Source organism: Sminthopsis crassicaudata, chromosome 5, assembly GCF_048593235.1.
Source record: "Sminthopsis crassicaudata isolate SCR6 chromosome 5, ASM4859323v1, whole genome shotgun sequence".
Lineage (NCBI taxonomy): Eukaryota > Metazoa > Chordata > Mammalia > Dasyuromorphia > Dasyuridae > Sminthopsis > Sminthopsis crassicaudata.
The window spans coordinates 79527131-79553169 of NC_133621.1; the positions used below are offsets into that span (position 1 = coordinate 79527131).

A 26039-nucleotide genomic window follows, 5' to 3' on the forward strand; every position below is an offset into this window, starting at 1 on the left:
AGAGTCTCCTAAATGAGATTTATTAGTGAAAAAAATTTAACCACAATATGCAAGAGAGAAAAACTAAAATGCTGATGTCCAATGAGTATCTGGATGAGCCTGGTAGGTAGATGGTGAATATGCCCAGAACCAAACAGAATATAAGACTTGATTAAATTTGGGAAACTTATAAATTTTTTGATCCCAAGCTTCCTTGAAAACAATATTTTTCTTCTAGTGATATTATATTACTATATGAGTTAGAAAACTTCAGTCTTTGAAGAACTGAAGATTGTTTTGTATGTTTTAGATTTTTTCTTTTAAAAATATAAATGATTTGTATTATGTACTTCTTTTATTAAATATTTTATTATTTTTCTTGTTGAATTCATTGAGATGATTATTATCTAAAATTTAATAGCAATTTCTTTTTTTTTAAAAAAAAGGGCATTTAAATGAATAAAGGGAAATGTATTGCCAGCTGTGGCTCCTTTTCAACTCTAGAAAGTTTATGATTATGAGTCTGAGTCATTTGTGACTTAAATTTTCCAGATTTTCAAAACATACATGTCAAAAGTGATCAGTTAATAGTACTAATAAATTTGTATGTTTTCCCATTCTAGGGATGATCCTTGTGGTTAATGCTATTTATTTTCTGAGGATAAAAGGATGCTTATTCCTGAGAAAGAAGCAGAGGCATTTAGATTATCCTTACTTACAGAATGAACTCATTGAAATTTCAGAATTCATCAAAAATTTAAATTCAGAACAGTATTCTCTTGGACAAAGGAGGCAGTTTGTCCATGTCCTACTGCCATTACCATAGTGGTCACTGCTAGGATCCTTGCTGTTATGTTTAGAAAGTATGAATGAAACATATTGTGTAGGCCAGTAAGTATTGGATTTTCAGCTTTGGCTATTGCTAAAATTTACTTAATATTTTACCTACAGTATACAGCACAAAGAAGTTAGAATTGGAGGTCTACTCATTTGCCAGTTTGCCTACTTTCTGATTTCCCCATTAAGCTTCTTTCTCCTTTAACAGAGCTCACATTGAACAAATAGAAATGTGAAAGTAGGAGGGATGTTGGAGTTAAGAAAGTGTGTGTATAGGGAGGTAGTGGGATTTTGATAGTGCAGAAATTTCCAGGCCATATCAATGAATAGACAAACATGTGGACACCTTTTATCTATGAAGACAAAAGAAAAATAGAACCTGTCTTCAAAGATCTTAAATTTTATCCCAGAAAACAATATATATCTAATATAGGTATATATTTATACTATAATATGCAATGTGTATATTTATATTCATATTCATATGTATACTTATATTTATGTGTATATGCACCCACATTAAAAGCACACTACATTATACATATTATATAATATTTAATGTTTTGTACATACCCACATTGTGTATATTGTGTATATGTGCAATGCATGCACATGAAGCATATATTTATATTTTATATAACATACACATTATGAGTGCATATATATTTACAGGCATATATACACACATATGCATATGTAAAGAAATAGAATCTTTCACTATTTTCAGTTTCAAACACAGCCTCTTCATTAAGTCCCTCATGGTCTTTTTTTTTTTTGGCCCAAAAGAGTAGGAAGAAATTTTCCTTCTTGTTTTGTTATATTTCATGTCTTTTTTTGTTCTTTTATCTATGGTAAGGATAATAGACACTTTAAAATACACAAATAGACATTTTTATTGTATAGAAATTTGGTGGTGTTAGACACATTAGGTACAATTATTGGTGAATTACCCAGTTATGTTTAGCTGGGCTTGAGAGGGAAAATCAAATGAATATCAAGAAATTAGGGTAAGGAAAGAAAGGAAACATTATGTGCATACTTTAAAAATGTTTGTTCCATAGATCACATTAAGAACCTGGTGTAGGAACAGCCGAATACTTTCAAATGCTAAAATGGGGACAATCAAATTTCATGGTTTCCAGGAGCCAGCTGGGAACTCACCCTCATGAACAGCTTTGCATAACAGCCTATGTGTTGGGCCATTGCTGAAGGCGGGACATCAGTTAATCTTATCCTCTGTGGTGAAGCATAAGCTTTATGCACAGAACTTGACCTTGCCAAACTTGGCATGGGACTGCACAACAGTAAATCAAGCAAATATCTCAGGAAATCCTGTTTCGTTGGGGTCTCCTTTGTTGGTTGAAATAGAGAATTGAATGCACACAAGTTCTTGGTATCCCTAAATTGTAATGATCGAGATAGTGGTAGAAATTTAATTATGCAGCCCCCAAAGCTCCATTTGAAGAAAAGAACAGAACTTGGAGCTAATTTTTTTTCTCTGTTTGTACCCTGGTGACTGATGCTGATAGGGTTCTTAGTCAGTTGCACACATGGGAGAAAGTTGCAATTCTCTGGCAGCATTATCGTGAGAAATTTCGTCACGCAAGATAAACAGTTATGAGATTTGGACCCACTTGGCAAGTCAGGTGTTGACAATTGTAAAATTCCTTTTACCTTATTACAATGTGTGGTAGTCATCATTTTCCTGAAATTCTCCCCCTGTTGCTTTGAGAGCTCCATTGCATGTGTCTTTTGATTTACCCCCTTTGTAGTTGTTGCAGATGTTGTTGGCTTTTCTCAGCGTTCTGGAACTCTGGATTTTTCACTAAGAATTTAAGATGTTTTCTACATGCCAAAAGACCAAATTTAGACACAAAGTAAACTCTTACATAGAATTTATGCTTATTAGGTTTGCACTCCCTTCTTCCAGGATCCTTTCCCTTCACTGAGGAGGATTGGGATTTAAATTGGGTTAATTAGTCCTGGTCACTTTCACAAAGCTACCTGACTGAATGTTTCCTATCCTTTCTCTTATGTTTGACATAACTTTTAGCCTGCATGATCCATAAGACCTAGCAAGAAAACATGCCCATTATGTTTTAAGCTAGCCCAGGATAAAAGCACTTGCCTTAAGATTCATTGTCAGTCAGTCAATAAGCATTAGTTAGGCAAGCATCTATTATATACCCAGCAATGTGCTAAGCACTGCTGATACAAAGAAAGCTAAACAAAACCAAATCAGACCATCCCTGTTTTCAGGAGCTCTTGACCTAATGGGGGAGAAAATATGAATACAGGATATACATAGGATAAATTAGAGAGGGGAGAAGTTTGCATTAAGGAGAAATTAGGAGAAGCTTCTTATAAAAGATGGGATTTTGCCTGAAATCTCAAGAAAGCCAAAGAAGCTAGGAGGCAGAGATGAGGGGGAATAGCATTCCAAACTTGGGGGGCAGCCAGAGGAAATGCCAGAAGTTAGGAGATGGAGTTTTGTGTACAAGGAACATCAAGGAAGCCAGATTCACTGTGCACAGAGGGAATGTAGGAGGGAGAAAGGTATAAGAAGAACAGGTTATAAAGAGCTTTGAATGCCAAACAGACTTTTATATTGTTCCTGAAATTGAATACCACTAAATTTAATAGAATGGGAAAATGAAGTTATATGATGAGATCTGCATTTCAGAATGATTGATAGTTGAGTGGAAGATGGACTATAGTGAACAAAGAGGAATATTAGTCAGTAGGTTCTTATAAAGTCTGGAAGTAATAAGGATCTGTACCATGGTAGTATCAGAACAAGAAAGGGATATATAGGAAAAAAAGTCTGGAGGTGAAATTGAAAGACTGGCAATAGAATGGAAATGGAGAGAGAGTGAGGAGTTGGGGATGGGGCTCAGGTTACAAGACTGGGGGCTTGGAAGGATGGTGATATTTTCCATAGTAATTGAGAAGTCCCGTACAGGGAAAGATTTGGGGAGAAAGTCAATGAGTTCAGTTTTGGACATGTAAAATTATTTGCTCATTGTAATAAAGATAATTCTGTATCAGAAGCCTGACATGTACCCATGTCTACTTGGTTCTACCATTCTTGTCTTTATCTGCTCTCATTACCTTACAAGCTAGAGATTCAACATGATTGTAATTTGTGTGCACAGGCTACTTATATTTCTATAGTACCAGGCTAATTCTGAGCACTGAATTAAGTAAATTCAATAAATACTTACTGGTTTGCATATGTTTTTGGTACAGTAGGAAAAACAATGCTGGGAGATAGGTAAAGGGAAAAAAGTTCAGTGGACCTGAGTTCATCATCTCAGATCTGCTACCTACAGTTAGTCCCTGTAGAGTATAGACCTTTGACCAAATCACTTAATATTTTTGAATTTCAAGCACATTCTCTATAAAAAAAAGAGATGGATAAGATGATCTCCAAAATTACTTTCAACTCTATATCATGTGTTTTTTTAAAACCTGTATTGATTTTATCATGATATTTGACTTGTGTTGACATAATGATGACATTTATGATTTCCCATATCTCCAAGGTTGGGTTTCTCATTTTTTTTTTTTGGTGAGATAAATGTTACTATAGTTTCTGCTTAACCTCTTAATCACCAAATTTTGCTTTCTTTCCCTTTTACCATATATTTTACTGTAGGTTTATTTCTGCTTTTTTGTGTCTAACAACATTGTTGTCATTCAGTCATTTTAGTTATGTCTAACTCCTTGTGATCCTATTTGAAATTTTCTTGGCAAAGATGCTGAAGTGGTTTGCCATTTCCTTTTCCAGATCATAGGTTATATGGCTATGAGGCCATAGATGAAGAGACATAAACTTAGACATTTTGAACTGGAAGAGTGAATCTAGTTAAGTGTGCCAAACACAAATAGAAAGTTAAAGGTCATATAAGGATCCCTGCAGGCAGCATGTTGACTTAGAAAACCACATATTAATATCATCAATGTTCTATTCTATTTTTCTCTTATATTCTTAAATATTTCCCAATTTCATTTTAATCTAGTTCTACCAAACTTAGTGATACCTCTAATCCAGTCTAACTTTCTCATTTAATAGATAAGAAATTAGGACCAGAGAAATCATGACTTGCTTAAGATCCTACAAATAGGACCTTTGACTCAAAAGCCCTGTGGGTTTTTTTCTCAGTGTACCAGTTTGCCTCCAATAAATAATTTTATATTTGATTTATAATTTTTTAAAGATCATTGGGAAAATAGGATGAGGTTAGGTGATGGTTCTAATGGTTGGTTACCCTTCTTTTCTATCAACATAAGATTTTATTATAGACATTTGGGTTAGCTTCTAGTAAATTAAGTAGAAAAACCTGTTGTTATCAAGAAATTTATTTGAGATTTAAGTTATGCCCTCATTTAATTAACCAGTAAAAAAAAACCTTGTTAATTTCAAATTGGTAAATGTGTTCAAAGAGAGAGCAGTTTGTTATAAGATCTATTGATTTCCTTTTATGGAATATAAAAGTGAAGTTTGAAAGCAGAATAGGAAATTGCTCATTTGTAGCAGGAGGTTTAAGTATAATTGAGGATAATGTTCATTTGATGTATACTTGAATGAATGCATGACTACAAGAATGTGTAGTTTGCTTCGTTCACTTTGATATAATAAAGACATAGTAAAGTAATTTGTTTTGTTAATTTCCACATTCTCTTAATTTTAAAACTTAGTTGCAATCTGTTGTTAGTTTATTATCCTTCAAATTTTAGAGATGTAAACTTAATAGATTGTGACTTAATAAAATTTTAAAATAAGAATAAAGTGTTAAGATATAGTAATTTGTCCAAAAATTTTCAATATTGAACCTACCTGGGGGATGGAAATGCATGAATTTTATTTCTATTTTTTATTAGCATTCATCAGATTACTTTTTACCTTGAATAAATATTTCTTGGAAATAATTTAATAAAAATTGGTGAAGCTACATATGGTAAAATGCATAATTATTTAGTAATTTTTTTTTTTTTTGCTGGCTGAAATGCAAACCAAGCAGACCTTGGGGCTGATCTATTCAAGATGCATGTTATAGAATTATACTTTAATTCCCTTTGACAGTCTTCTGAAGCTTAAATGCAGCCTATGTCTTTTATTTTCAACAAGACCAAATTAGGTGATAAAGTTGTTTTAAAAGCTTTAATCCCTCAAAATATAATTCCTTCAATATTTTAGTAATCTCTTATAAACATTTCAATTCTCATGAAGTAGGTTTTAATGGAGTCAGTTATAGGAGGAACTGCTTCATTTGCCACTGGGGGGACCTTTGGCAAATCATTTAACCTTTCTGAACCCTTCTGTAACATGCAGAAGTTATACTACAGAGCCTCTTAGGTCCTTTTCAGTTCTATGGCTATTATTTTTATGATGATGAATGGCCAATATGAAGAAAAGTATTGCCATACCCATAAAAGTGCCTTTGTTTTCTAAATTTATTCCAGTTGAATTTTTAAATAGCACTTTTAATAATCAAGTTTTTATTGAGTAAAGAGATTGATTACATGTGATCCTAAAGTCACTTAAACTCTGCAGGTCTCACCTGCTAAGTGTGTTTGATTGTCATGATGATTTTGTACCCATGTTGAAAGATAGAATGTTAAAGCAGAGGAAGAAGTAGTGATATACTGGAACGAGCCTGAGTCTCTTTATCAAAGTAGTTGGATTTAAGTTTTCTCTCTCGTACATATTGCACATGTTATTATGATCAAATTATTTCACTTTTCTGTGCTTTACTTTCTTTCCTCATCTTTAAAATGAGAATACACTAGATAATTTCTAATGTCTCTCTCCATTCTATATTATTTGATTTTCTTGGGTTTTTTTGTATGTCTTTTTTTGGGGGGGTGGTATCTTTTGTAGGTGCTTAGTAAATGCTTACTGGCTTGATTATAATCTCTAAAGTTCCTCTCAGCTCCAACATTCTATTATTCTGTGACTTTTCTCTAGCTCTAGAATCTATGCTTGTGTGACATGTCACCAAAACCTCTACTTCTTTGCATCTTCACAGGACAAGTATACCTGATTATTTCTATATGGATTTTTTTTATTAAAGCTTTTTATTTACAAAACATATGCATGGTTAATTTTTCAACATTGACCCTTATAAAACCTTCTGCTCCAAATTTTCCTCTCCTTCCCTCCACTACCTCCCAGAGATGGCAGGTAGTCCAAACATGTTAAATGTTAAAATATATATTAAATTCAATATATGTATACATATTTATACAGTTATCTTGCTGCATAAGAAAAATAAGATCAAGAAGGAAAAAAAAAACTGAGAAAGAAAACAGAATACAAGCAAACGACAACAGAATGAGTGAAAATGCTATGTTGTGGTCCACACTTAGTTGCCACAGTTCTCTCTCTGGGTGTAGATGGCTTTCTTCATCACTGAACAATTGGAACTGATTTGCATCTTCTCATTGTTGAGGAGAGCCATGTCTATCAGAATCGATCATCATATAGTCCTCTTGTTGCTGTGTATAATGGTCTCCTGGTTATGCTCAGTTCATGTAAGTCTCTCCAAGCCTCTCTGAAATCATCCTGCTGGTCATTTATTACAGAACAATAATATTCCATAAGATTCATATACCATAATTTATTAAGTATGGACTTTTTTTTAGAACCAAGGACCTTTGCCCATCTCCTAGATGCATATTTGCTTTTTTCAATCTATCAAATATTTATTGAGTACTTCCCAATGTGCCAAGCATTGTTTTCTTTTCCTCTCCTTCTATACTAAAGAAATAGCCCTTCTTGAGTAAAGAAAAACTGTACTTCAGGTGAAATTATCTACTCAAACTTCTCTTCCAGAGTAAAACATTATGTTTATAGAAAGCTCCTGGGAGGAATAGGTGAGCGCTCTCTGTCTCTCTCTGTCTCTCTCTGTCTCTCTCTGTCTCTCTCTGTCTCTCTGTCTCTCTCTGTCTCTCTCTGTCTCTGTCTCTGTCTCTCTGTCTCTCTCTGTCTCTGTCTCTCTCTCTCTCTCTCTGTCTCTCTCTCTCTCTCTCTCTCTCTCTCTCTCTCTCTCTCTCTCTCTCACACACACACACACACACACACACACACACACACACACACATACACACACACACACTCCACTGGGTGATCAAAGAAACTTTCATGGAAGAGATAATATTGCGACCCAACCTTGAGGATTGATATAAGTAGGAATGAATGAAAATGAATTAACATCATTTTCCAATTGTAACAGAAAGCATGAGCAAATGCCTGGGGATGAGAAGGTATGGGAGAACTCCAACTTGGCAGATTTGACAAGAGCAAGAAGTTTGAGCTATGTCTGGAAAAGCAGAATTACAAGATCATAGGGATGGAGTTGCAATTATCCTCTGAAGACCTTTTGTCTAGTCCTCTCATTATAGAGATCAGGAAACTGAATCTTAGATTATAGTAAAGTTTTTTAAACTGTGGGTCATGACCATATGGGGATTGTGAAATTATGATTTATTATCAGTAAATGTTTGATTTGTATATCTATTTTACATACCTATCTACCTGGGATCATATAAAAATTTCTTGGACAAAAAAGGGGTCACAAGTGTAAAAAATTTAAGAAGCCCTGGATTATACGAGAAGTTGGAATGGATAGTGTTGACCTGGAATCAGTGATACCAGGCAGAAGACTCTGACTTTTTCAGTTGTCCAGATAAGATATGATAAGGGTCTGAAGTAGTGTGATGCCAGTGAGAATGGAAAAGAAGGACCATGAGGAAAAGAAATTGTGGAAGTAAATGTGAAGATGAGATTTGGCAACTGATGGTATTTGGAGAGAGTGGTGAGGGAGAGAGAGGAGTAAGAGATCCTATAATCAAAGTTAAGCATCCCCCTATACAGTCTATATGGCACATTTTAGTACATTGAGAGGCTCAAAAAACTGCAATAAAAATATTGTCATAGCAGTAGTACATACACACACATGTTTGTATACCCACACACTAATGTAATCCTGTTTTTGTGAGTGGAAAATTTAAGCATCCAAAATTGTAAACAGTTTCATAGCTTTTATCATGCATTGTATGTTCCTTCCTTACTCCCTCCCCAAAAAAGAAACTTTCAGGTAGTTTAATTCTCTATTCTAGGATTACTCTTTTTGTGTTCCTATTTAAAATATTGGGAAGCATGGTTTTCATAGTTAATACCTATTTCTGTAGATGTCTAGAGTGAAACAATTTGATGTGGCCTCTTTTTGGAACTCTGTCTTACTGTGCCTAAATTTTTACAGCAGCTGTGGAGTGATGATGTTGACAAGTCATTTTTATTTGACTCCTCATACTTGAAGTGATGTAATTTAAAACCTATGTAATGGTGCAAAACAGAGCACCCATTGGAAAGTAGCCAACTTTTTTGCTCTCTCTTTTTATCTTAACCAAACAAGGAAATGAAATGCATGAGAGAGCCTTGTTAATGCAGATATAGACAGCAAATTTAAACAGAAAACAGTTAAATATTCTCAATGAAGCAATGTTTCTTATGTCAGTACACTAAATATCTTCATTGATAACAAAATTTCTTCATATGTTTATTATACTGGAAAGAAGATTTTCCCAGTATGGATGAGAGGATTTGCAGTATTAGGGCAGTTTAAAAACAAAACAAAACATTGATTTCAATTTAGGTTAGTTGTGGCCTTGTACAGTACAAGAATAGCTTGTACTGGAAGGAGGGATGGGTTAGGAGTCAAATTGATGTACCTACTAAATAATGATTTGGTTTTCGGCAAATCACTATACTCAGTTCTCTGTTTATAAAATAGGGATAATATTTGCCCTACTGCCTCATAAAGTTATTCTCTTGAAATAATTGAGGTGAAAGTTATTAAAGGAAGTGATATACTATTAAAATACTAAAATATATTATTATCTCTCCCTGGTGTCTTAGATACATCTCTGTTTCTCCATCTGTTTTTTCCCCACCTTTAAAAAAAGTTACTCCTATCAGTAGTCGCTCACCTGGGGCCAGAAACCAGGAAAAAGGAAATGTGTGAAATTCATTCAACAAATGCTGTTATTTGTGAGCAACTCTGATAAAAGCTGGATGGAAAAAAAGCTGGGAGTACTGGCCCAAATGGAGTCTGCACTTAATGAGAGTTCCCAGCATGAGCAGGTTGACAGTAGACAGACAGTCCTTTGAAGGCCACTGGAGAAGTTCCTTCAGTAGGATCAGGTGGCCCCACAAGGGAGAGAATCCTGGCAGATAGAGCAAGGGCTATGGGCTTTGATCTGGAGGAATCAGCCTCCTAGGAAGCCTGAAAAGATAGGACTCAGGCATTCTGACCTTTGTCTTACCCTGGCTACCCATGAGATTTGCCAGCTAAATCATTTCCTCTCTGACGTCATCTCCCAGTTCTTGAAAAATAACTGGTTTATTTATTTATTAAAAAAACAACATTAGATATACATTAATTCAGAAGAAGTTAAATTTCACTACAGTGTTAAGAGTTTTCCCACTTCTTTTTGGTGCTTTGCATGAGAAGATTGAGTACAAGTGGGCACAGGGGCCATTTCCTTCTTTTTTTCTCCTGTTTGTTCTCTGCCTCCCATACACACACACACACACACACACACACACACACACACAAACACACACACACACACACACAAACATGCATATACACACACAGACACACACAGATGACACAGGTATAAGTCCCAGAAGTTCATAAAGTTTCTTGGGGATTGAAAAACAGTGAACTGAGAACAGAACTGAAGGGTGATTGGATTAAAAGGACATGGAACTATGTTCCACCTGAAACCAGATGTAAGAAACTCACTTCAAGACAGCTCTTGAGTTTTTGTGTTTCAAACTACTCCAAAGAAACTCATGGTAGAAAAAATTGAACTCTCAATAATAGTTCTTATTGATATTCTACTTCATGATTTCCTCATGATAACACTGTGAGAAAGGTCATGCAGCTATTATCTCTCCCATTTTGAAGATATAAAAACAGTCTCAAAGAAAGGAAGTGCCTTGGTTAAAGTCCCAGCTAATAAGCATCACAAGTGGGCTTTAAACTCAGGGCTTTGAGCCTCAAAGGTTAGTAGTTGAGATTCCAACACATTTCCTTTGACTCCACTTTCAAAATTCATTACACTACTTTTCTTTGCATCCTTCAAAATCTCTTGAATGGTCCCTTGCTCATAGTAGATAAAAAATATTTGGTGCATAAATGGTGAATTAATGTAGATTTTGGATTCTGATCTCCTTACTCCTTGTCATACTCTGATACATTCCAAAAATAAAAAAATAACCCTTGCTTCTCTGTGAAGGTAAATACTTTTATTAAACAAAGGCAATGAAATTTTTGTAACAGGTTAAAAAAAAAGTTTTGTGATTCTCAGAAAACGGAAAGTCAGTTAAGGACACTTAATATAATAGGTATAATCATTAAACTAAAAAATCAGATGAATTGAGAACCCTATCTGCAGTTAGCTAACCCCATTGGTTAGAACACCATGTTGATGAGGCCAGTCGAGGTCACAAGTTTCATCCCTGTGAGCTCTGCTCTGTTCTGTGTCTACAGATTGCATGTATTTCTAACTCTGGACAAACAACCTGCAAATATATGTGGTACAAGGGGCAGGCAATAAAATATGACTAAAATAGCACTGAACATATACTGTTAACATCTTGGCAATTCTCTATATTTCAAAAATTACATTTTCAAAGGAAAAAAAATTGAGAATACTATTATAAAGGGAGAGTTTGCTGCTACTGATGAGATTCAGTTATAGAAATGTTTGCCAGTTGTTTACTACAGTACAGGGTACTGTGAGAGGTGTTGTGAGGAGATCTGAAACTTAGATTAACCAAGATTCCAGGGAAGGAGGTAGCTCACAATCAATTAGAGAGATAAGACTTCACAGAAATAACTATAGCAAATAACTTAAGGTTTGCAGGAAAAGTGTACAAATGCATTTTCTTATTTGATAATCTGAAATGAAATATGTATATGCAAGAGGTACAAAATAAATGAGATCCAAGAAGTCCTTGTGAATAAAGTGATTTTTAAATTGTGCTTTAAAGAATAGATTTTTTTTAATGGAGAGTTTGAAAGGTCCAGACATAAAGAACTGTAAGAAGGTAAGAAGAGAGACAGGAAAAATGTGGGCATGTAGGAAATATCAAGTTTCTGAATTGGCTAAAGTATGAAATAAAGCAAGAAAGGTAGAGTGGTAGTAAATTGTGAAAGGACCTTGAATGTTATTTTGGAATTTTATTCTAGGCAGTTGAATTTGGAATGCTATATTGATATTTACCAATTTAGACATAAGGAGAATTAATCTGAGTTTAGCATAAAAACTGTTTTGGAAGGGTGGGAAAGTATAGGCATGAAGATTTCTTAGAAGGTAATAGAAATAGAGTGGACATTTGATTGGGGAACTAGGTGATATAGTAGATGGAGTGCCAGGCCAAGAAGACTTCAATTCAAATCTGATCTCAGACACTTGCTAGCTGTATGACTGTAAACAAGTCAGCTAACCCTTCTTGCCTCAGTTTCTTCATCTGTAAAATGAATCAAAAAAGGAAATGGCAAACCATTTCTAAAGCTCTTCCAAGAAAAATCTAGATGGGTCATGAAGAGTCATATATGACTAAACAACCAATCAATAAAGGCATTTGATCATGAGATCCCACCCAGGTTGTTGGCAAGAAGGGACAAATGGAAGAAAGATGATGGATTTAACAAAGAATTGAATGAGCTTGGATGAGGGAAAAAGTCAGTAAATGTCAAAGATGTTAGATCTAGGAGACTGGGAGAATTGTGGTAAGACTGACACGTTTATAATTTTTAATATGTAGCTACTGTGTAAGCTTGTTACTGTGATTTGGGCCAAATATTTTTAGCTGATATATGTGTTTGCTTAGGAATGGTGTTTTACACTTCTTAATGTTTGAAAGTGTGTAAGTGATATTGGGAAAAAATGCAACACTTTGTTTAAGAGATATATTTGTTCTTTCCCCATATTACTTCCTAGTGGAGGCCATGTATTTGTTTGCTTTTCTCTGCAGCATTTTGTGTTCACTCTATAACAAGAAGTAGACACAGAATGATTGAAGAATGGTTTATAGTATCTTTTTTTTCCCCTTTGCTGTTAAAATATGTCTTCTGTGGGTTTTCAACATAGGCCCCAAGTATTTCTTGACATTCTCTTGTCTGCTTTCATGAAGTACTGTTAACAAGCACTGAATTGTAGACTCATAGAATTAGAATAATCCTTTTATTGTACAGCAGTTGTAAATGAATAATATGTGGTGTTTCTGGGAAGAACATGTTATAAATGGCTTTTGCAGCTCTTTTCCAAAAATGGAAAAAAAATTGTTTATTTTTTTTTTCTGTCCTAAAGTTGGAAGGAAAGAGCTCAAATATAAGACCCAGCTTCTGACTCACTGGGCATTTTTCCTTTAATAGAGCTGATTATGGCAGTATATGCTTTAATAATCTAATAGTCTGGTGCTTATGAGCCCAGACAATTATTTGGTGGTCTGGGACAGTCATCTGATCAGTGCTTTTCCTCCACTTAGAATGCAAGTTCACAGGATTGTTGTAGGCTCTCAAATGAAACGCTTTGGAAAATGCTTTTACTGTCACAATAAAGTAGTATACTTGTAAATTGTTATATATCACAATAAAATAAAAGAAAGCTTGTAAATTGTATAGTCAAACTGTGAGGTGAGAGTTGGGACACTTTGTTCTGTGAAGGATTTATGGAAAGGCATGGACAAAAAATCAAAAGAATGGGAAGGGATGATGAATGAATAAGTGAGATAATTAATGAAAAAGCATTTATTAAGTATTTGTCATTAAGTCCAATTGTGTCCAACTCTTCATGATCCTTTTAGAATTTTCTTGGCAAAGATACAGGAGTGGTTTGCCATTCTTTCTCCAGCTCATTTTATAAATAAGGAAACTGAGGCAAATAGTTGTTCTGCTAGTTTTGCTTTAAATAGGATCAGAAGGAACATAAGCTAGTTCCTTCTATATTGGAAAGAAATTATGTAGTTAATAGTCTCCTGCTGACTGTGAAGCCTAACTTTGTAAAAAAATAAAACAAACAAACAAAAAAAACCTCTTTGGGAAATCAGTGGTTCTGATTTAAACTTTCCATAATTTTGTATCTTTTAAAACCTTGGTACTAAAGGGGAGGTGAAGATTAAAGAACAAGGGACCATGAATTAGAACCCCTGGCTCCTCTCCTTTAATCCAGGAAAATGATGGTGAAGAGACCTCTGGAATTGAATCCTACATGGTTATTATATTAACAACAATACTAACATTTGTAAAATACTATTTGCTAGGCATTGTTCTAAACACTTTACAAATATTTCATTTGTTCCTCATAATATTGTGGGAGGGAAGTGCTATTATTACCCCCATTTCACATATGAGGAAACTGAGGTTAAAAACTTTCTCAGAATTACCTATCAGTATACAAGGCCAAATTTGAATTCAAATCTTCCTGACTCCTGATCCAGTACTCCATCCACTGTGTCACCTATTTGATTGAGGACCATATTTTAGTGCCAGTAGGTTAAGAGGTAGAGAGGAAGGCATAGATAGGTTCTAACTTCTCACTTTTTAAAGAAATTAATTTTCTCTGTTTTCTTTTATTAGGAACACTAAAATAAACACTGTGGGTACTTTGTTTAATGGTTCCAAGGTGCTCTGCTGTAACTTGCCCTGTTCTAGCTTCAGTTATTCAGTTTTAACTTTGTGTGTTGGGAAATTAAGACATTTAATGTTGTCTCTTCCTTTGTGATCCCAGAAGCAGAAGAAAATAATAAAAATCTTGTCTCTTGGAGTGAATCACCAACTTTTAATCCCTTCCTCCAACTTTTAATCTTCTTCACTGATTTGGGCTTCACCAGAGCCTTTAAGAATTCTCTGTGGATGCTTTTTACTATGTTGATATCTCTACCAAGAGTTGGAGTTAAAGATAAAATGGTTTCTGAACTTCTCTAGTAGTACTCTACTTTCATATGTGGTCAGGGTCACACCTTGCTTTGGTTTATATTCTTCTTCCTCTATTACAGACATGTAGAAGATGGGGCACAAAGAAAACCTTTTGGATAAAGCCATGCCTTATCAATGTCCTTGTTTGCCTTATGTAGCTGTGGTCTCTAGTATTATTTATATTCACTTATCCTCCAGGCTTGCTCTGTCACTAAAATATCAAGAGACAGGAATAGTTCAAAGGCATTTACAGAATTATGCAATGAAATAAATAGACCTAGTTTCATAATTTCCCTTAGACATGGACAGATATGAAAAAAAGCTTATTGAATTTGTTAGAAAAAAAACTGTATTTTATTCCATAGAAATATCCATTAATTATATATGTGTAAATGTGTTTATATATGTATACACCTATAAATATGTATGTATGTATGTATATATCTTCAAAATTTTTCTTATAGGAGGGATTAAAAGCAGCTGCCATTGTACATATTTCCTAATTTGTTATGTGTTACTGCCTACATATGTCCACTCTGTGTCTCTCCTTTGCCCTTTGGGTGATCTTCAATGTCATTTCATTTAAGCTGTAGTTTTTCATAATGTGCGGCCATACAGCACTGCAGCGAGTATATTGGGATTAGAGAGATGGACCTCTGTTTCAGGGAGAAGTTTGGGTTTGATACAAGAACTTTGCAATTTCTCAGTAAAATGCAGGTAGATGGAAAACCTGTAGAACTCATACATTTAAATGTATATCTTGGCCAGGATTGATAATGGAACTTGAGTTGGGTTGAGGTTTGAAGAATAAAAGGCTGGATTATCTCACAGAAATGGCAAACTACTTTTATTTAGTTTACTATCAACTACAGAGAATCATGATGGCTATATTTAATCATATATTAATTCTAGGTTAATCTAAGAAATGAAAATTCAGCAATGATGCCCTGCATTTACAGTCTTTTCACTTATTGTAGCACCATTATTCATTAGCACCTTGCAATAAGTTGGTGAAAAGTATGAAGTAAGTGGTACTCATGTGGCAGATAAAAGAACAAGAAAAACTGAGGTTAAGTGATTTCCTTGTCCAAGATTACTTCCAAGTTTGTAACTGTTTTGAATCTGTAATCCAGGTGCTGGGATTTTTCTATTGGATCAGGCATATTACATGAATTGAAATGAGTTTTAGGAAAGGGGTCTTTTTGTCTCATCATTTGGGCCAGCTTATGTAATTTGTTTTATGCCTAAGTGATGACAATGGTCATTCGATTATCATGACAAATTGTAATTGATTATTTTGGTAGATTGGTGCTTATTTTTGTTTTAGATATGATTCAAATTATTGAATAAACAAGAAGGTGATTTAACATCATAATTTAGAATTATCAGTGTGGAAACTAAGAGACAGCAATTACAGTATCAGTCTTGCTTTAATGTAGCAATTGCATGAAAGTTCATAGCTATATTTTACATATTGATAGGGATTTTTTAAAAAAGCTATCTTTCTAAATGGTGCAAAAATAGCCAAACTAAAATGTAAGCCTTTTTAAAAAGTTCAAGGCACAGATATAATCTTTTTTGAGATAGTCTTGTCATTAGCTGTGCTTTAAAGTGCGTGTGTGTGTGTGTGTGTATGTGTGTGTGTGTGTGTATGTGTGTGTTTGGGAATGAGGGATAGGGTAGAATTCCTTGATTAAGTAATTTTGTGAAGGCCTTTGTGCTTTGCCCCAAAGTGGACCAAAAAAGTACAATAGCCTTGATTTTCAGTTGAATTAGAAAATTAGGAATTTTTTTTTTCTCTGACTCCCTGGTCCCCAAACACACACACACACACACACACACACACACACACACACACACACACACACACGCACAGCTAATGAAAATAAGTCTAATATATCTCAAAAATGTTATTTGTACCTTGAAATAAAAAAAAGACATTTTAGTTTGGCTATTTCATGATCCATTTAGTAGGATAGCTTTAAAAAAAGCCCTTAACAATATGTAAAATATAGCAATGAACTGATACACCTAAACTTGTATACTAATACTTCAAATACTTCTTTTCTCATGAAATGAAATTTCAACTCAACATTTTTAAGATAAAAGGTACTTAATGAGCATTTCTTGATTAATATAATATCTTCTTTTGAACTCACTAATTAATTTTTTTTGTCTACAAATGATTATTTTGCACCCAAGTTTTTCTTCTTCCCTCTCATTAAGCTTTTTTTGCCTCATTCCATTTCCTTCTGGATGAAGGTGTTCTCAGTGATTTATCTTGACAATCAAAGATCATACCATTTGAGACAGGATGTCTCATAAGCTCAGGCTCATTCCCAGTGTGATGAGTGATCCTGGGATGTTAACTCAATTTGATTCTATTGCTTTTCCCTTCTTGCCATCACTGGAAAAGTTTCAAATTGTGGTGATCCTTGAAAGAGATTTATCTCCTGGGGTTTGGTTTACAGAGCTATACTTCCCTAGATTATGATGTGTTTATTGTACTTATTTGAGTATCCTTTTAAAATGCATATTCTATGCATTTATAGTTGTTTACATTTATGCAGTTATTTATCTTAAACTTAATCTGCTTTCTTTAGGTTGATTTATTACAGTCACAATGTGTTTTTCAGATGCTAGTCCTAAATTATACTTATCACCTGTTTCAAGTGTTGTTGAGAGGGTCAAATGAGATAATATATGTAAAGTCAATATTTGTAAATACTAGATATTATTATTATCTATCCCCATACAGTCACATGTAGTTCTTTATGGTTCATAAGGCATTTTACTCATAGGAATTTTATATTTTATGTACAATTGTCTATTTCACAGAGGAGAAAACTGAGGCCCTAGGCAAATAATTTGCCTAGGGTAACAAAACTAGCAAATGTGAAGATCCTAGACTAGTTCTAACTGGAACCTCATCTTCTGACTTACAGGATCTCTCTACTGTACTATGCTTCCCCTCCTTAAATGAATAAGCTTAATCTCTCATTTGGCACAGTAGTAGTATTTTAACTCAATCAGCATTTCTGGAACTCTATAGAATGCTATTGGTAGGTAAAAGGATACACTGTTTTATATTCTTTTGGACAGAGTTCCAAATTATTCTCCAGAATGGTTGGACCAATTCACAACTTCACCAACATTGCATTAGCATATTTATTTTTCTACATTTTCTGCCCCCCACCCTTCTTCCTTGCCTTCAGAGTATCATTTTCCTTTTATGTCATGTTAGCCAATCTGATAGGTAGAAAGTAATGCCTCAATTTTTTAAAAATAATTGCTTTTCTCTAGTTAGAGAAAGTGATTTAGAGTATATTTTCATATAACTATCTTTAATTTGATTTCTTTTTCTGAAAAATTACTTCTTCATATCCTTTAACTATCAGTTGGGTACTAGATCTTTTTTTATATAAATTTGACTCAATTTACTTCATATTTGAGAAATGAGACCTTTAATAGAGAAATGCTGTTAAAATTGATTTTGATTCATTGTGGTAGTTTTTCCATATTTTGGAATTCCACATTGTGGAAGTGATACCTTCACTTTTGAAGGTATTCTTTCCTCTATTCCCGCTCAGTAAGTAATTTTTTGTTTAAAAAATAAAGAAAAAGAAAAATCAAGTTCTTTAGCAAAAACTCCCCAACACCAATTGTATTCGATATTACATGTGGTGTTATATTTGTATGATCTTCCATTTCTGTAAAGAAGGTAAGGGATATGTGTGTATTTTTCTCTTTTGCCCTTGGGATCTAAAATTAGTCATTATAATTGCACAGTGTGCAATTTTGCTTTTTAATTATAAGTTTTGATTTGATTATAGAAATTGACATTTGAGTCTTTGTCTCTCAAACTGGTTCTATGAGCAGTTCCAAAACATTCTTTAAGGCCAGGATTATAGAATCTCAAACAGCTGTTTGGTGGTGGCTATTGTAAACTATAGGAAGTACTGTGAAGCTTGACATGATCTATTTCCCAAGTTCTTACTTTGATATGGCCTCCTTTCTTTCCTGGATCTGTTTTTCTTGTTTACATAAAGAGAAATGAGGCAATGGACCAATAGTGGCAAGACTCAATCTCTAGTCTTGGCCAGCTTCATGTTACTGGACAAGCCACTTTACCTCTTTCTTCTTGTACTCACTTTTGTAAAATGAGGGAATTGTAAGTGGTTGCTAGGTGTTCTTTAAGGTGCCCTAATTTTAAAATTCCAAGAAAGCAGCAGCAATAGTTTACCATATTGTAATCAGCACATACCACTATATAACTTGGAAACAAAGAGCTCTTCAATATTCGAAAATTGCTGTGGCCTTGGTAGCCTACTTAAAAAATCTCAAGTAGCAGCAGCAAGCTCATGTTGTCTGCACCTGTTTATGTGGATCAGGGCCCAGAACTCATGACCTATAGTAGTTGTTGATGGGTATAATTAAAACGTATACCTAATATGCCTTGAAAAATCAGGCTTCCACCCCAGAATATACTCCTTCCTCTCTTCCAAGGAGCCTAGATGAATTTTGACTCATCTGGAGCCTGAGCAGAGCCAGGGAGCCTGGGAAGAGCTTATCTGCTGTGGCAGGAGCTTGCAAGTAAATCTACTCAGTCCCTGGCCCTTATGCAGCTTTGTTCCTCTTTAGACATTGGTGAGGTTCTGCCAGGCATCCTCACTGCTGGCACACATTGAGGAAGCCTCTTCCTCCTTGAGATGTCAAGCTTCATTCTGCTGAAAGTCTTCATTACCCCACAGACACTGAGGGACCTTAAGAGTCCTTCTGGAATACGGTCTTTTCTGCTTTCATGGTTCCTTGCTGAGTTTTATGGCTTATTAAGATGATGAGAACTCTTTCCAATAAGCTTATTATTCACAACCCCATTATTTTTGATGTAACACTGAATCTCTCTCTTTAATAAAAACACCAGGAAATACACTGCTAAGGTTGACAAGGGTAAGGAAAGGTGCCTAACCAAAGATTCCATTATAGCTCTTTTTGGTGTATCTGCAGAAATTATTAATTTGAAGCTGCAAACAGTTGCTTATCATGCACAGGAAGGGATATAGGGGCCTCTGTATTTTCTCCTTTTTTCTGTTCAAGTTTTTATTGCCTATTGAGTATTCTCATATTATTAAATAATTATCCTGCACTTGCAAGCCCTGTAGATTGCTTTGTTGCATCCAGTTCATCATGATGAATTAGAGTTAACTTGAAGAAGGTTTTTTTTTCTCTCCCTGTGTATGTGTTCAGTCCTGGGCACTCTTCCACATAACTTGGGGCAGAAAATATGAGTGTGACGGCTGCTATTTGAAACCCTTTTAGTAGTATGGCATCAGGACTGTGCTAGTTTCCAAGGAATTTTTCAACCAGACAAAGATTTTTTCTGTCTGCAGACCGAGGTAAAGGAAGAAATGAGAGTGTTGGTTTGCTTCAGCACTGTCCAAGGGCTAAAACATTCTCATGCAATGTCCCTGCCAATTGTTAACACTGAAAAGCACCCCACCTTGGAGAGCATTTTGCTCTCTGATCTGTTTTAGGTCAAGCCTTCCCACCCTTACCTCCCTCCTTGGCTATGGATAACATATTTTGTGTTGGTTCTTCCTGACTACATTGTAAATGAGGGAGGTGGTTAGGGGAACTGAGCTTCCTCCCAGGCTCATACCCATTTCAGACACATAAACAGAATGCCAGCTCTTCATCTTCCCAGACTTTTCTAAGTTCAGGAATGGGCCAAACTCCTGATTCTCAGAGCTAGGCTTAGGCAGCTGCTGCCATGGCCACTGACTACTTGCCAGAATGCCCTGGAAAGCAAGGAATGCATGAGAGAGGGGGTTGGGGAGGAAGCAATGGTTGGCACTGGCTGCCCAGATTTTTAATAGTTCTTCCCAGAAAGTGAAGTGCCCCTTTATAATGCCAAACTCTTTCATCATGCAGTAGAAGTGCCATGTTAAGAGCAGGATGTGAAAACCATCTTTGTATTAAGACTATCACTTGTTAGTTATGCAGAGGTTGATGGGCACATTTTTCATCCTACATATACCAGTGAGGAAATATGGAGCTGAAGGTTAGGAGAAGAAAGGATCCAAGGCTTCTAAATTGGGAATTTCTCCATAAATAGATAGTGACTAAACCTGGATTTCATTGGTATAGGAAATCCAAGTGAGGAAACTCTTTGTACCAATGGACCTTGTTTGCAACTTAGTGTCTTAGAATGATGTCTAGAGCCCTGACTTACCAATTCACATATGTATCAGAGGTAAACTTGTATTCAGTTCATGCTGTTCCATTCTGCTTTTATCATATACACAAAACTACATTTAAAAGCAATGTTTAAAAGCATCTGCTTGCTCTTTATATTTAGTGGTGATAATGGAAGCTGTGGCAGGAATGTTTGAGGGGAGAGGAAGGATAGAGGGTAGAACACTGGGACATACCTACGCTTAGGAAATTGGAAGAGGATGAAGTCGTCAGAAAAAGTGATTATAAATCAGATGGTGATGTCAAGGAAGAAGAGGGAGAAGGTGGAAAAATGAGGCTAGATAAAAGTCTGAATATTTTTATAAGCAAAACAAAAGTAAAGTATTATAGAGGGAAATAGTGAAGACGCCAAGAAAAAAGCAGTGATTGGAACATGCTTTATCTTCTCAGTAATCCTTATTTTATAGACAGGGAGATTGAGAAAGGCAGAAGTTAAGAAATTTTCCTATAATCTCATAGCTAGTAAGTGTCTAAGTCTGGATTTGAACTCTGGTTATGTTGATTGCAGTTTTATCTAAAGTATTGACTAAGAAAAGGTAATAGTATCAAGGGATAGGTGAATGTTTTATCTTTGATGAGGAGAGAATTGCCTCATTTCCCAAGATTGGAGAGAAGAAAGAGAACATGGTTCATCCAAGAAGTATAGGAAGGGAACGAAGGGAGCCTTCCTTGGATGACTTTTCTCCCTTCAAGGCTCAGCTTGGATGAATTCTTCCTTGATCTACCCCAGCTTGAAGTAACATTTTACTTCCCTTAATTTATCATAGGATTTTTTACTTCTATACTTCTTACATTCTACTTCTAATAATTATTTGTGGCATCTCTTACCTTTAAATTCCCTGAAGCTAAGGTTTATGGTTTGATTTTACTTTTCTCTCCCCAATGTTTAGTTGATACTGTTCTCTGAATAGACATACATACATACATACATACATACATACATAGTTTTATTACATAGCAGAAGTTGTTATGGATGGTTGTACAGATGTGGACCTCAAATGTATGCATGAGGCTGGATTGCTAATTTATCTTCCTTGAAATTAAACTAAATGTATTGAAATTTGATTTGGTTACTTCTATTATGTTGTGTACCTAGAAGACTAATTGTAAGTTGTCAAGAGCTATTATTGTAATATTCTAATACTTCAAAGTTGTGGCCTAATACTTCTTGGCTGTTACAAGAGTAGGCTCAGTTTTATAGCTCTTTGGGCTATACAGAGTCTGGTCAGCAGTTTTGTTCTAGAGGCATCATCTCCAAGAGCCCCAGGAGTGGGATTTTACTTGATGTCAAGCTGATAAATGTCCAATGAAATGGAAGGTTCCTGAAGTTGGTTATAGAGGGCTTTTGCCTAAATAGTAATGTTTCTAATTGAGAGTTCATTCGCATTTCCTTGGGTAGATGATATTGAATTTTGATGAAATTATAGAATTTTAAAGTTAGAAGAGATTTTTTGTGCCCAGGAATCTTGATCTTTTTTTGTGACAAGGATACCTTTGGATATCTATTTGGTGAAAGCTTATGTATCTCTTCTTAGAATATTTTTAAAAAATTACAAAATAAAAATTCATATTCTAACAAAGGAAACCATTATACTGAAGTACACTTATAAAAATAATTTTTAAAAAGTTCCTGAACCTCAGATCAAAATCCCTTGTCTGATTCCTCATTATTATAGATAGGATAAGCATTATAGGTACTATAGATAGTACCAGGAAGAGCAATTTAAGATTGGTCTAAAAAGAGGCAGTTAGGGAACTCACTGGATAGAATACTGGGTCTACAGTAAAGAAGAACTGAGTTTAAATTTGACTTCAGATGTGTATTAGCTGAGAGATTCCCAGGAAGTCACCTATTTTTTTTTGTGCCACAGTTTGCTCAACTATAAAATAGGAATAATAGGAATAATAATTATATCACCTATCTCATAGGGTTGTTCTGAGGATCAAATGAGATAATACTTGTAAAGCACTTAGTAGTGTCTTATAGCGGGTGATTAATAAATATGCATGTTCTTTTTACATACTACAAGACTTTTGACTGACATCATAAAGCCAAATACGGAAGATTAACATATATGTGTTTGCTTTTTAAAAGCCACATAGAAATCATTATTAAAGTAAAATAAAATGATGTTAGGAATACAAGAACTAGCCCATATTCTTTCTTCACTGTACAGACTCTTCATTTTCTAGGAAGAACATAGATTTTCACAGAGAATTGTCTTAAAATAATTGATTTTATGAAACTTTATGAAAGAAATGGCACATTATTAAATTTTGATTCATTTAGATTATGGTAGAATTTTTTCTTTATATATTTTTATTTATGAAGACTTTGCAATTTGAATATGATGGTATCATAAGTTTCCAGGATATGATAAGCAGTTGTACGGTGGTCTATGAGCTAGTTCATTAGCATGTATGTATATCTATATTTCTCTATATTTTAGTTGCTATATGTGTCAGTAAACTATATTGAAAAGAAGGGTAGTTGTCTGGACTGCCTTTTGGGAAATTGTGCAATAGCTTTTAGTGATATCACCTTTGAGGCAAAATCTCTTCTTAGCACCAATTTTGTTATTGTTGTTGATGCTGTTCCTGTGTGGTTGTGAATCATGGAGTGATGGCATAATCTCTGATGAGTTAGTTGTAAGTCATGCAAAGGGCAACATTTAGATTGCATAGTGGATGGGCTAAGGTCTTTTATCAATGAAGAATTTGCTTACCAGAAGAGGGAAAAAAGAGATCATCAAAGAGATGTATGACCTAAAAAGGGAGACATTAAGAGTGCAGGATAACAGATGGCTATATCACCTGGGTGCCCCATGGCATGAAGTTAACATCAAGAGACATAGAAGAAGACCCTCAGCATGCTGCTTGCAGTCTCTGTGGTAGATTTATGGACAGATGGTTGTGGGATGAAAAAGTTATAGATGTATTGCAATGGGGACAACTGGACAAAACTCTTACATCAATCAGGTAATAACTCTGTTAACGTACTCAAGTACATAATGACTATTCATATTACTTTCCATTCGTCAATGGATGGGTATGAGCTAAGATCTCATAGATATGGGTAGCTTCCTCTTATTTACAAGTGTTTAAACTAAGATGCTGAATGAATTTTTAAAAAATGTAATAACAGTATTACTGAACAGATGTATGCAAACTTTTGAAAATAAAACATCATTTTTAATTCACTAAAGAGGCCTAACATTACAATATTTTAATATAAAATTTTAAAATTCAGTTATAAAGAAAATAACCATCCCTTTATTCTCTCTGGTTTGTTCTAAAGGGATTGAAATTACACCTGTGTTTTCATATTTAACTGAAATCCAAAGCATAATATTCTTGTTAGCATCATGCTCTATTTCCATAGATTTTCCAGGCCTGTTTCCATTTTTTGAGGCTTGGGGAAGAAGTTTGCTTTTTCTGTCTCTTTTAGCTTCCTCAAAGGTATCTGGTTTATTAAAGCAAAGGTATTTTCTCCCAGATGGTCTAGTTGGCAGCTAGAAGGTTAAATGGTCCTTGATAAAACAGCTAGACTTGAAGAAAAGTCTTAAAGTTTTCTGGAAAATCAAGCTAACCACTTTGTGAGCTGTTAACCTTTCAGTGCCTGTTCTATTAGTCTCTTGAGAAAAGAGAAAGCAAGAAAACAAGTATTTATTATGTACCTGCTATATGCCAAGTACTTTATAAATATCTCATTTTATCCATACAACAAAATAGATGATATTATTACTCCTGTTTTACAGTTGAGGAAATGGAGGCACAGATTAAGTGACTTGTTCAGGGTCATACAGATAGTAAGTAGGTTTGGCTGGATTTGAACTAGGGTCTTCCTGATCCTAGAAAAAATTCACATTATGAACTTGATGAGCATTCTTTTCATGTTCTCTGGATGGAATTTGTGGTGATAGTGAAAATAATGATTTTTGGACATAACAGGTTGCTAAACACAGGCAATAAAAAATAGTAATAAGCTTTGCTATTAAAAACTTTAATTTCTACAGCTTTTCTTTGTGGAAGGCATATAATTGTATCACAATCTAATAACTGCTTCTACCGCTGAGCCAAAATGAATTCATTTGGAGGCAAAGAAATGAAAGACTACTTTTTATTGCCTATATTTTGAGCTCTTAGCTGCTGAACTTATTTTCTAACACATATAAAGTGATTGAAGTGCCAGACACACTTTACCTTAGCTAATTAGTAGTTCTTAGTAGTTCTTAATTAGTAGTAATCTTTAGGAATTTATTGTATTTATAGATAAGAAGAAGGCTGAGTATGGGGGAGGAGAAATCAAGATCCTTAGTTTGGGACCTACAATAATTGTTTGAATAAGGTTTTGCTGTTTCTTACTTATGTGACATTGAGAAATACACTTTACTTCATTGGGACTCAGTTTCCTCATATGTGAAGTGAGAGGCAATGATGATCTTGAAGGTCCCTTCCTTTTGGTGCTCATTTTGTTAGCTCTGTGAAATCTAATTGTCTAAAGTAAAACATTTCATAGAAAGAGAGATTCTTTTAAAAAATGGATTCACTAATATTTGCCTATATTTCTACTTTGCTTTCATTTCAGATATTGGGCTTGATAATCCTTGAAATGGGCTATTGAGAGAGGGTGTGTTTATAGTGACAATAAAGTACTTTTCCATAATGCTTTAAGGTTGAAACAAGTGCCTTTCTTACTATAGCACCAAGGTAGACGGTGGAATTTCTACTTCCATCTTATAAATAAAGAAATTGAAGAACAGAAAACTTAAGGGAGCAAGCATTTTAAGTCAGGTGTTCTGATGTTTAGATTTAAGTGCTCTTCCCACTTTTATCTGTCTGGAAAGACTTTAAAAACATAAAGGCTTTTTTTTTTTTTTTTTTTTTTTTTTTACTCTAGAACATTGTAAATGTCCTTCTGCATGATGAGTATGGTGACTTTTGAGATGTTCTTTTGACATAGTCCTCACT

At 34.6% G+C, this 26039-nt stretch overlaps 1 protein-coding gene across 7 annotated transcripts in view; it reads left to right on the forward strand.

The window, feature by feature from the left end:
* DIP2C (disco interacting protein 2 homolog C) overlaps window positions 1–26039 on the forward strand; it is a 578672-nt gene that overhangs the window by 110289 nt on the left and 442344 nt on the right. The window contains exon 1 of one of the 7 annotated variants that reach the window (XM_074267255.1): window positions 331–24047. The exons of 5 other annotated variants lie outside the window; for them this stretch is intronic. In XM_074267255.1, coding sequence (XP_074123356.1) covers window positions 24002–24047 — 46 coding nt within the window. In that variant the 5' untranslated portion in view covers window positions 331–24001. Of the gene's footprint in view, window positions 1–330; window positions 24048–26039 lie in introns of those variants that run through there. One more of the 7 variants, XM_074267260.1, reaches the window with a different exon arrangement.